Source organism: Nesoenas mayeri (assembly GCF_963082525.1).
Source record: "Nesoenas mayeri genome assembly, chromosome: 6".
Lineage (NCBI taxonomy): Eukaryota > Metazoa > Chordata > Aves > Columbiformes > Columbidae > Nesoenas > Nesoenas mayeri.
The window spans coordinates 26963310-26975801 of record NC_137545.1 but is presented as its reverse complement, the minus strand read 5'-3'; the positions used below and the strand labels follow the sequence as shown (position 1 = coordinate 26975801).

General features: G+C 37.6%; 1 protein-coding gene across 1 annotated transcript in view; it reads right to left on the bottom strand.

Moving 5' to 3' along the window:
• Positions 1 to 12492, bottom strand: part of PLA2R1 (phospholipase A2 receptor 1) — a 43529-nt gene that overhangs the window by 2997 nt on the left and 28040 nt on the right. Inside the window, exons 18-29 of the mRNA XM_080346580.1 lie at positions 12183 to 12247; positions 11747 to 11850; positions 10219 to 10361; positions 9230 to 9347; positions 8236 to 8366; positions 7528 to 7672; positions 4420 to 4658; positions 3722 to 3890; positions 2197 to 2337; positions 1651 to 1767; positions 1031 to 1207; positions 109 to 138 (exon numbers count right to left, since the gene is read on the bottom strand). Of these exons, the coding sequence (XP_080202706.1) occupies positions 109 to 138; positions 1031 to 1207; positions 1651 to 1767; positions 2197 to 2337; positions 3722 to 3890; positions 4420 to 4658; positions 7528 to 7672; positions 8236 to 8366; positions 9230 to 9347; positions 10219 to 10361; positions 11747 to 11850; positions 12183 to 12247 (1579 nt within the window). The remainder of the gene's footprint in view (positions 1 to 108; positions 139 to 1030; positions 1208 to 1650; positions 1768 to 2196; positions 2338 to 3721; positions 3891 to 4419; positions 4659 to 7527; positions 7673 to 8235; positions 8367 to 9229; positions 9348 to 10218; positions 10362 to 11746; positions 11851 to 12182; positions 12248 to 12492) is intronic.

Genomic DNA, 12492 nt, shown 5'->3' with positions numbered 1-12492 from the left:
ATGTCAAACATTTTAAATTACAGGTTTAACAGTGAGAAGTGTTACCTCACAAAATATCAGGTCAAAATGTGTTATTATTCCTTATTAAAAAGTACAGAAGGAACTTACCATTTTCAGAGGGTTCTGTAGCATTGATATCTGAAATAGAATCCAGAACTGTCACAAAATTACCCACAAAGCTAACAAAAGTTACTATATATACTCAGTGTAAAACTGATACTGAGAAAACAATCTACCTAAAACCATACAAGTGCAGGCTGTTCTTTTTCTAATTTGGCTCATTTTCCAACTGGTCAAGTTAGACATGACCTAATATGTTATCTAAAACCCATTAAATGTGGCAGAATATATTAATTGACATTTGTGCAAGGACAAACAGCAGTATTTATCCATTTTTTGAAGTACAAAGGCATGAGCAGAACTGGGCAGCGGTAGATTAATCTAGCTACTGGGCCCAACAGCTACTTGAGCATTCTGGGTGGGCTCTGGGAGCACTTCAGCTCTCACAGACCCATGTTCCTTTAGACCAGGGGTGTCAAAATCATTTTCACCACAGGCCACATCAGCCTTGAGTAGTTACATTTACACTAGAGTAGTTACATTTATTCAGTCCTAAAATTACATTTGGCCCTTTGAAGGCAACCACAAGGCTGGTGTGGCCCCCAGTGAAAATGATTTTGACACGCCTGCTATAGACATGGTGTCTGTGCAGCGATGCTGGGCTGCACCTGCCCATCCCATGGGGTCTGTGAGGCTCAGCCTGATGCTCTGCCCACGGCTCAGCCTGATGCTCTGCCCATGGCTCACTCACACAACAGAAAGTCCACCACCATTGGCAATAACGCAATGGCTGCCCAGGTTCCTCAAAAGGAGGTTACCATGGCTGGTTCTTTTTTTCACAGGTATTTTTTCCTAATACCAAGGGACAGAATTATTTAAATGAAAACTAAGAGCAAGTAAGCAAGCAACAAGGAACATGTGAAACAATGGTTATAAGGACGCAACTGCCTTATTTTAAGGAAGCACATACCTGCATCCATTTTACATACAAATCCCTTTTTTTCTCTGCATGGAGATATTTGCCAGACTCCATCTGCAGTCCTCAGGCTGACACAGAAATTCCCTTTGAGATGATCAAATTCAGGCTCCCTGATGCCCCAGTTAGAATAAATAAAAGGGGAACCATCAAACCAGGAGATTGTGTGATCTAAGGGCAGAAGTTATAAATCATTATAAAATATCACAGTATTTTGATAAATCTCTCTGTTTCAGTTGAACTTATCCCCACAAAAAAAAATACTGTATAATGGAATGCCAGGATTTTGTCAGTTTGGCCACTATATTACTTTTTTTTTCTTGAAGGCTTTAAAAAACATTCTATGCAGCTGATACAGAATACAGCCTGCCTGTAGCGCTTCTTTAAGAAGAAGGTAAAGGCATTCACATGCATGTGTACATATTGAGTATTCAGAATATTAATAAGTAACAATTACAGCAATCTTGACTGGTTTTACTACATTATAAACAGATAATAAGCAGAAAAAAAATCTCAAAAGATAACAGTGTTTTGGATGATGCTTATGATACTATTAAAATAAACAAAAACCAAACCAGATTCTTACATGTAGTTTTCTTCCACCCCAAACTTACTGTCTGTAACAAGCAGGATGTTCAACCAAACCGTTTGTACAGAATAACCAAAACCGTGCAATTCTTCCAAAATGAAGGCATTTTCTTCTTCATCTTGAATAGTTAGAAGATTTGATCCTAAAAATTAAATGCAGAACAAATTTTCAAACAAACCATGCAATTAAAATGTAACATTGCCTTTCAAAAAGTTATTTTTATGAGACTTAATTGAAAAGTTTGAAAAGTCTCGTTATATATTGTAAGTTCTTTAATTTGAACTTAATGTCAAATGCTCAGGCTGATATAAAACTGTTCTCTCGTGATTTTAAAACAAGTTTGAAGGGGAAAAAAATAATTTTATGTGTTATTCCAGAAATCAATACTTTCACACTGAAAGGAACATTTTTGGATGTATGTTGCCTCCAACTTCATAGCTGGCTTATAAGCTCCACTATTATTATCTTGAACTACAGAAAACACATGCTATGATTTCAGTCATTTACAAAATACATTGTTTTTTTCCAACATATCATGATAACATTTCATAGCTACAAAATAATCACTTACTTTGATTTTTGCAGACTTCATATGCAGTATCAAAACTTGTGCCCTGCAGAACTGTGGAAAAGCTGTAGCAACTGTTTTTGAATTTGATCCAGGGAACAGTTTTCTCTGAACACAAGTCTTTATAGGCAGTGAGTTTCTTTTCTGTGATAGAAATAACAGCACTACTTTATTGGCACAAGAGCATACGCATTAATATAACATTTCACACACTGCTTTGGATTAACACTAGTAACCATGTCATTGTGTTATGCCTCTGTTTTTCAATGTGAAAACCTAGTGGATGTATATATTTGTATTAGAAGAGTAAAGCCGGTTTTATTTCTGATCAAAACCATTGCTGGTTTGCAACAGCAATATCAGGGCAGTGTGATGGGTACTGACGTGCAGAGGGAGTTATGAGCAAACCATGGGCACAGCAGAGCACTCTAGGCTGCGCAGCGTCCCTCAGAGGGCTAAGGATTGCCCAGCACTGCAGAGCTTCTCTCCACGAAGCTGCACAGAGAACTTGTGCCAAATACCACGGCACAGAGGGGGATCGCCCGCCAGAAAGCAGCAGCCGGCCTCTTGGGCATGCCCCATGTCCCTCTGCTTGAGGACAACTCTACAAGCTCACTTCACAATGCCCAGCCTCACTTTTTGTCAGTGCTGTACATTCAGCTACGTCACCTACAGCCTCACGTGCCTCCTAATTTGCTGCAAAACATGTTTAAAAATTTAAGTAAGCTTTAGGCTATATACGATTACAAAACTTGACAAACAAGTCTGAAAATCAGTCAGTTTCATTACAAAAACCATGCTAAAGAATAATTCCTGTCTTGAAGGATTCCAACACAGCTTTCTTCTCAACAGATCCAAAAGCTATAATAAGCTGTAGGCAAACCCCTATTGATCAATACCACCAAACAGGAACTATTTTAAGAACTGAGTGCTGCCACAGACTCTGCAGTCCTGTCCTGAATGGAGCTCCAGATCTGAATTCTGGATTCAGATGAAGCCCAGGTAATTGACAGAGTGTCACAGGAAACAGAAGATATTTTAGGACACAGGAAAATATTATTATCATTACCAAAAAAGTTGCAAAATCTTTTATGTGCAATCAGAGAAGATATGACTCTAATTTTTCATTTTGCTCTAAATGCTTCCCTTCTCACATCCCACAGTTAATTGCAGCAAACTGAATTTATTTCCCTTCAAGCTAGGTTATTAGCAATCATCATTTCTCACAGATAATATAGTGCTCACCAAAGAGACAGAGTAAGTAATTTTCCTGGTTTTTTTTTCTATTATGAAAGTTCTCTCTCCATTCTCCTAGGGATCAGACCTGATGGCCAATATTTTATGGGGGAAAAAATAGTTCCACAAATAGGAGATAGAGCAAGGAAATGCCAGGAATATACTTCAGTTTTGAATAATACTATTATAACTTCTTAGCCTCGACCCAATTAATTTCCTTTCATATACTTCCGCTATCAATACATACATTTTCAGCTGCAAAGATTTCATATATAACTTTTCTCTGACTCACTTGGTGGCACATGGCAAACTGCTCCTTGCAGAAGTCGCTCGCAGCTGGCACTTCTCCAGTGCCCTGAAGTATCCATGTAAACACAGCTGCCAATGGCCTGGGACTCGTCGTCTTCCCAGGAGGTAAACAAAGACCTAGTTCCATCCGACCATTCAAAGTTAAGACCGTTCTGCCAAAACAAATTTCAGATTATCTTTTGGATGTGCTTCAGCACCACAGAAGTTCATCTTCTCCTGGTGGCATCCTCACCAGATATTACAGAATGTCTTTTATGTTTCCGAAGGCTGGGTAGATCCAGAAGGATCTACAAAAGACAGATCCATGGATCCTCTTCCAGTTTACTTCTGGGAGACCACAAACTACATCTACCCTGCTGTTTTGAGCAAGTAGTTATTTGGGTCATTGAGCAACTACAAAAGAAACTACATAGTTTCAGTGTTGACACTACAAGAGATTTTTTTGGTCTGTTTTTAAACATTTTATATGGCTTTAAGTTTTCTATACTCATTGCACCAAACTAGCTCTCATTAGAATTATACAGTATGTTGCAATAAAATGGTTAAGGCTCAAGCTTTCCAGGGTTTCATTTCCAGACACAAACTTCCTGTGACTTCAAACAAATAACACAGCTCATTAGCTTGTTACCAGAAAATCTCCTTTGCAACATCATATTTATAGCCAGGGAGTCCACTACGTACGTCCGCAGTGAAGAGCCCGATCCAGTGGTCGTACCCCAGCCGGTTCACAATGACCGTGAGGAAAGCCTGGTGATACTGGTCTGCAATGCTGACCAACTCCGCACCATTTGCCATGCAGGTTTTTAAAGCTGAAGGCCATGTAAAATTCCCACGTATTAGTTTATACGTTCTGTTTCCATATTCTAAAGTATCTGGCACAGGGTACATTTCTGATGCATTGATGACATATCTGGATGTGTCTGTTATAAACAGAAAGACATTATTTATTTATTTATTTTTTTAAACAGACAGCTTGAACAGAGCAGAACAGCTCCTAAAAATCAGAATATCCTTAAAAACAAATCTAAAAATTACAAACTCTTTTGTTTCAGGAAGGCACTGTGAATTTTAAAAAGACAGTGACTACTAGAAGAGTATCTGAAATTCCATCACAGCACAGAACTCATCACAAGAGTGAATGACTTTAGTGTATAACAAGAAAAAAAGAAAACCTGGATGGAGTTAGTTCCACTGACTGTTTCTTTGAAGGTCAGTAAGAAATCACCTGTGATGTGAGCACATCCAAATGCCCAACAGCAGTGGGCTGCAGAGTGCTCTTATCCCAGATACCTCGCATGTAATTTAGATTATCTCTTTTTTTGACTCATTATTTTTAATGATTTCCAAAATCAGTTTACAGCACAAAGCCTGGCCTCACAAATAACTGTACTGGCACAACTGAGAGGATGACAAACTGGCACAAGTAAGTGCTTAGGAGCGTCTTCAGCTCGTGTTTATGCCAGTGTAGGGAAGATTACAGTACTGGCACTTAAAGATAAATCCACTGTGCCTGGAGACTTAACGTTCTTTTTGGTGGTAAACTAACACAGCACTGTTGCAAAAAATGAAAGGAAGAAGCAGACTTTTTAGATTTAAGAAATAAACAGAGAGAGTCTCCCATGAGGAAAAAATCAAGAGAGAGAGACCATCTCCACACCAGCCCAGTCTGTGATGCTGCTGCACTCACTTTTCTACACGAGGCAAATGCCTTTGCTAACATGTATGAATGCCTGCTGTATACTTTAAATAAGACTATTAAAATAAAGCAATGCCTCAGTTTTAATCCCATCTGTCAGTTTGGATTAATAACTTCTGTTTGTAAAAATTCTCTGTGATTACAAACTGGAGTGTTTTTTAGACTTGGTTCATTTTATGAATAAGAGAGGAGGAGTGTTAACAAGTATCTTCAAATAGTAAACGAATTTATTATTTGTCCTTCATAAATAATTTAAAATTATAGATTTTTAAGCAAGAATAAGTTCTGCTCTTGAGCTAACTGAAGTACTCTATTTTGTTCCAGCTTTCGGTGTGTGTCACTGCTTTAAAAAAAGGCAGGAAATGCAATAAAATGCTGACACAATCCTAACTCAAGCGTCACTAAGAGCCCAGAGCCCAGTTCAGATCTCCTGCTGGTTTATTTCATTTTAGTCTCCTAACAAAAATAATTTGAAAAAAGGGAGAGAGGACGTGGACAGGATGGCAGAAGCAAAGCATCGGCTCCTCTTTCCAGGAACTGACACATTTGTTTGGACATTTGAGCAAATGTAACAGTTCACTACTGCCAGCAAGAGGCTGTTTCACTCCTCCTTTCCTTGCTTCTCTGCTCTTCCAGCCGCATATTCCTATACACAAAGAAAAAAAAGGGGAGGGGTGGGGGGGAGGAGGAGGGAAGTTTTCTGCTGACTTAGCAAACTGAACTGCTGATGGTTAGGGAGAGTGCCTTGGGTATCACTGGGGAGGCAGGACAGTCCCTTCACCCCCAGGAGCACTCTGCTGTGCGTAGGGTGGGCAGCACTGAGCCCACGGGCCACTCTCATGTTCACCCAGCCAGGAGACCAGGAGAGGGTCCTGAGCATCCCACTGCACCCCTGGTCCCCCTCCCCAGCATCCAGCAGCCCGGCCATCCCAAGGCAGCAGTTTTCTTTCCTGCCTTTTAACACCTTTTCCATCTGCCTGAAGCAGCAGCAAGGGGTTAAAATACAAACATTTGGGAGGTAAACGAATCAAACCAGCAGGAAAACGCTTGTTTGGGTTTTTTTCTACACCTAGTGCAGGATTACTCCAGCACTCCCTTCAACTGTAGTTCATAATAAATGATGTCAAATACAGCTACGGTTTGCCAGAGCCACACATGAACACTGCCCAAAGCTTCTGTTTATTCTGCTCCCTCTCCCTCGCCTCCCAGGCACCCCGCAGGACAAGACTGCCTTCTCAGAGCCAGGGCTCGACTAAGAGGCGATGTATAAAGTTGAGCCATGGAAAGCCACCCCCACAGTAAGCACAGCATCCAAGGACACTCCTTACGGGCTCACATTACAGCCCTCCCTCTGCTTTAGGGTTAATCTTTTGCTGCTGCTCTATTTTAGTACCGGGCTCTGGCAGCCGCCCCCGGGGATCGAGGCTTGAGGAAACCAAACAACCCGCGTTCCCCCAACGGCTTCGTGCTTCTAGAAAGGGAACTCGATGGTGACAGAATTAGAGAAGTGTGAAAAGAAAAGCCAAACTGTTTGATCGGTCAGTCAGTCTGCACTGCTCACAGAAATACATTTTCTAGAGTCTATTCTGGTCTACAAACAAAACAAAAAAAAACAAAAAAGCAAACAAATAAACAAAACCCCCAAACCAAACCAACAAACAAAATAAAATAAAATAATAAAATAAAATAAAAAAACCCCACAAAAGCAAAACCAAAAACCACCTTATTTTCTTCAAAATTACCTTCCATTTTGCCTTTTGTAATTTCATGCTGTTATTCTGCCTGCCATGAAAACATGAAATTTCATTTCTATTTCCAAATCTAAGATATGCAACAGAAAGCTCAAAGTCAGGAAGAAAATTTAATAACAAAATAATTTTTTTCAGAAATTACTTCTGCATCACAGCTATTGATTTACTAAATAGTGTGGAGATAGTCTGTCTACATATCAGAGTAGAACCGTCTTAGAAATCTTTGATATTCCTGGTTTTATAGGCACCTATAACAAGCTGCTTCTAGCTGAAATTAAAATAAGATTAATTCAGTATAATAAGAAAAGAATAGCAGCAAAGCAAAACAGAACAAAATCTTACCCTGAGGCTTTTGGCAGACAAACCCATAATTTTTCTCACAGATTTCTAAGTACCATTTTCCCGTAAAATAAAAATTACGGTTATTTGATACCAATGTGCATAGTGGAAGTTGTTCATCAATGTTTGCACTGTTATAACGCTGTCTCTGCAATCAACATAGAACTTTATTAATAAAGACACTGTGTAAAAACAAAGCATAATTATTACATTAAATTTAGAAGAATAATTATCTGAAAGACACTGTCATAAATATTTAGGTAGAACAATGAACGCTACTGTAAATACAACCTGAAACAATAACCTCGTAATAAAAAAGTCACAAGCTTTCACTGGACAAACTAAAATGCTAAGCCCAACCTGGACTAACACGGTGTAAAACAATATATTAAAATATGAAATTAATAATCTTATTCCTTAACTTTGCTCAGACCCAGTTTATGATACTAATAATATAATTCAAACTTTGGTGCTTAAAAGTGAATGCAAGAGCATGTGACTGTAACCACAAATTACATAAACAGCTGTCTCAATAGTGCTTTTTTGCTACCTCTAGGTATGGCCATAAATCTGTGCCCACAGTTGTTCGAACTTGCAAAAATTAGGAGAAGACTAAGTTGCTGTAACAATTAGGCCTTGTCTTTGAGGTAGTCATGATTTTTATGGGTAAAACAATTTCCCACTGTCCTTAAACCCCCTGGAAATACTCACATCCACAACTTCAACTGGAGACCAGTTAGAATACACCGAAGTTTTTTCATTCAGCCATTTTTCATAATCATCACTCTGTAAACCTATCCAAACACTGGTTTTCTGTCCAAATAGATTCATTGTTATGAAAGCTGGAAAATAACACACAAATAAAACAGAATTAACTGGTAACCATTTAGGGATGGATGAAGTCTCTTCCAACAAACCAAAGCACTGAAAAATGTAATTACTAATCGATGACTTCACATAGTTACTAGGAAGTAAGAATACGAGCAGCATTTCAGTGTCATCTAACTGTAAATTCAGTTAAATTAACTTCAGGTGGGTTAGAATCTCGTCCATTAACTAATAAGTCTTCCAGAAATGTTCACAGCAGCTTGAGCAACTTTAGTATTAGCTGAGGGTACTGTCCCAATGAAAAAGCTTTTCTCAGTTTTAGTTGAAAATAAGATCTCTCAATTAAAAATAGCCAGTGAAATTCTTCCCACCTCCAAATAAGCAGTTTTACAAATCTATGAAATTCAACCACAGTTTTTTTATGAATGGGGATTAAAAAAATTTTTTTAATGCGCTGGCATTTATTTCTCTGACAGTTCAAGCCTAGTGCTATGCTTATGTGCTCCTCTGTAGATCATATTTTAAGTACTATCAAAGGGCAAAAATAAGATTACTTTTACAACAGTGTGACATTGCATTCATAAGACAAAAATTTTACACAACAAATTTTTAAATGGGTATTCCATTTTTTTTTAAGCTCTAGTGCATGGTAATAAGCACAAAAGAAATTATAGTGACTCCTCAAAACATAACTGCCATATAGCTCAGTGGATATTTGAATTTTTATGTTTTGGGAAACGGGGAAAGAGAAACACTAATTTGTTTAAAGAAGTGAGACCATAAGTAAGATCTGAGTAATTTTTCCTAAACCTGTATCCAAGATGAAACTTTACTAAGATGAAATTTGATGTATTTAACAATATTTTCAGTACTCCACCTTGTTCCAGTTCATCTCCAGGGGAAGCAAGTGACCCATCATAGCTGCTGCACAACTCTTGTGCAGAGTACCAGCTTCTCAGATGCTCTGGAGCCTTTGGAATTTGTATCAAAAAGCACTGTTTCAAAAACAGAAGAAAAAAAAAAAGTGTTGTTTTTTTTTTCTCCAGTTTAAAAGCTATTTGTCCATCACTAGGAGTGATCATTAAAACATGTCACATGTTGTGATCGAAAACTACATGTTTCATTAGTTTCTGTCCTGAAATGGACCTTTCCAACATACTTGGTCTCAGTTTTCAGCTGTGATCAGGCTTGGATTCAAATCAGTTGTTTAAAGGCAAACACAATCTGGGTTAAATTTATCCTTGTAGTCACTGCAGTTTAGCACTGGGATAAAACCGACTACCTCAGTGCATATTGCTACTATGGAACATATGTATTTAAGAGAAGCCTGATGAAATACTTGCCTTGCAACATTCAATTGCAAATAGACTTTGATTTATAATTACCTTTGACAAACCCTATTTGAAACAGCATCTTTCAGAGAATGCAGCAGTTTGGGACCATTTAGTACAACAAGGGATCAGAGATCTGTTTTGAGACCATGAAAGACTCTTGGAATTGTCATAATTGGAAAAGAGAGGATGGAACAGGCTTTTTACAGCAAAAGTACAAATACACTTGGATAACTTTTGCATATATGAATATTTGTTTCCTTCAAGTAAAGTAAAAATGTTGACACCTTGTTAAGACAACTCCTATGTGCAAAGCTACTTAATAGGTATAAACCTTTGCATCACTGTCAGTAGTTACAAACCTAAGGGCCCTGCTTTCAAAAAAGAAGAAAATCTGAAGATTTTGAAAATATTTGAATATAATAATATAATATAATAATATTTGAAAATATTGAATACTCCTTAAGAAATCAAATTTCTGTCACAAGTATGGAATGCATTTTGAATTATCAAACAGTAAAAAAGAATGTGTTACTTTGAATCCAAATTGCAACCAGCCTTTGGGACATGTTCCGTGTTGGTTTTGGTCTTTTGGAATCTCTTTCTCTATTTTCACTGCCAAATTACGCTTACAAATACAGGGAAGAGAGACGGTACAGTTTTCGTCACCCCAGCGGCCTGTGTAAAAAGAAAAATCAAAGTTCAATACTTCCTTGAGAACTGGAAAGGGTTTTTTTTTCTTAGCTAGCTTAGATATTGTTAAACAGGGTATCCTTTAGTGGTTGAGTAAAATGAGATTCTGCATCAAATACATGTGGATATATTGCATTACAATGGATTTTATCATGCATGAGACTCATACTTTTATTCCAGTTTGATTTTATTAAGTTAAACGAATTCCTCTACACTGAGTCATATAACATATGCCTATATCATCATGTATTTAAAAAAATACTAGTTATGTAGAAAAAAGGAAAGGTATAGAAATGATGCCTTGCAGATAAAATAGTTTGACTTCCTTACATTGAAAATTGTTGGCAAGATCCAGGTGCTGACAGAAAACACTGACCTGCTGAATACACTCTGACCTGAAAATACATTTTTCAGTGGAACACAGTGCACTGGAGTTGTTGACCAACTTTCATCTGCCAGCCAGCTGATGGGGAAGGGTGGGCGGCCCTTCCTTTTATGTGATACTAACTATAGTAACGCATTCAAAAGCATTCAAAAGTCATGAATCAAAAGCCCAAGATGATGTGTGGGAAAAAAAGAAGGTTTTACATTTTTTCAGTTTGGGCACTTGCGGCTGGGATTACGAGAGTACAACTGGATTTTGTTTTTTGGCAGTCCTCACAAATACAAAGCTGAATATTTTCCTTTCCATAGAGCCTGACATGTATAATTTATCATATGACTTGCAGATCTTCAGAAAACAGAGACTGGGATGATAGAAATCACTGAAACCAGCAGCACCGTACATTTTTTTAAATTACTCTAGCAAACTATCGAGCTATAGGATGATGTAAAGGTTAGCAACAAAACCATGGTTCCGAAAAATCTGTCAGCAGATTGGCTATAGAATCAAAAATTAGGTAGAAACCTGAGTATTTAAAGTTGTGTGCTGATAGTTCATTAATGCAGGAATTAAAATAGTTCATTAATGTAGGAAAAAATATTGCTCATCCATTTGACTCATTTGGTTATAAGAAAACTGACTCTGAAAACCAGCAATGCATTAACGTTTTTGCTGTGCCACATAACAAGTAAAACTAAAGATTCAGTATCACTGGAATCTTTATATTTTGACATTAGAGTACTGAAACTATGAATATATTTTTAAATTCTATAACCTAGTCTCTGAGCATATTAATGATATTTTAATATTATTTTCTTAACCATAAAAGCAGTTATGCAAATTATACCCATGTAGCAGGACTACGTAATACAAGACCATGTAATACGGATTGCAATTCTTGAAAGAAACTAAAAAAAAAAAGTAACCCATTTGGCCAACAATGGAATCCAGTCATAACTCCTGCAACAAAAGGAAACATAAAATAAACCTGTTTGTGATGAAATGAAGCCACATCTTCTCCCTGGTTTCTGCAGACGCCTCTCTCTCCCTTCATTCCAGTTCTGGTATGTTACTGGTGATTCATCTCTCCAGCTGCACAGAAATTTTAAGAGTGTACTTATACTTTTTCCCATTGTTACTTAGAAATACCACCTTCATTCAAACTGTTTGTAGAAAGCGCCCTTTTATTGACCAAGTTTTAGAAAAAGAGAAACAACAACAAGGTTGATATTCATATATTTGGAAATACTGTAACATGGAGGTAAAATAAGGGTAATATTTTCAGAATGATAATTACATGAGAACTTAATTTCTTTCTTGAATATCCCACTCAGTCATCCAACCATTTTAGCTCATCAGACTGAACAGCAGCTTGTAACCGTGCCAAGTACAACTCAGAGCAGCTGAAGTGTAGGTATTCTTACCGAAATTCATCACTGAGGTTTTCTGCATGCAGTCCAATCCACCAGTGAACATCGCTATCCGATAGCTATAAAAAAAAAAAATATGTTTTGCCATATGTTTAACTGTTGTTGCCCTCTTATTAAGCATTAACAAACCTCTAAAATCAGGCTCTGTTTGTGTGCGGATGAATAGCATCTCCATTGGGTTCCAATGGGAAGAACAGGTGCTAAATTCTGCCTGTGTTAATTTATGTCACTTCAGCAAGGTTATTCACATAAGTAGAGCATGACTTAGCTCTCAGTTTCCGATGGATGCTGATGTATCTTCTGT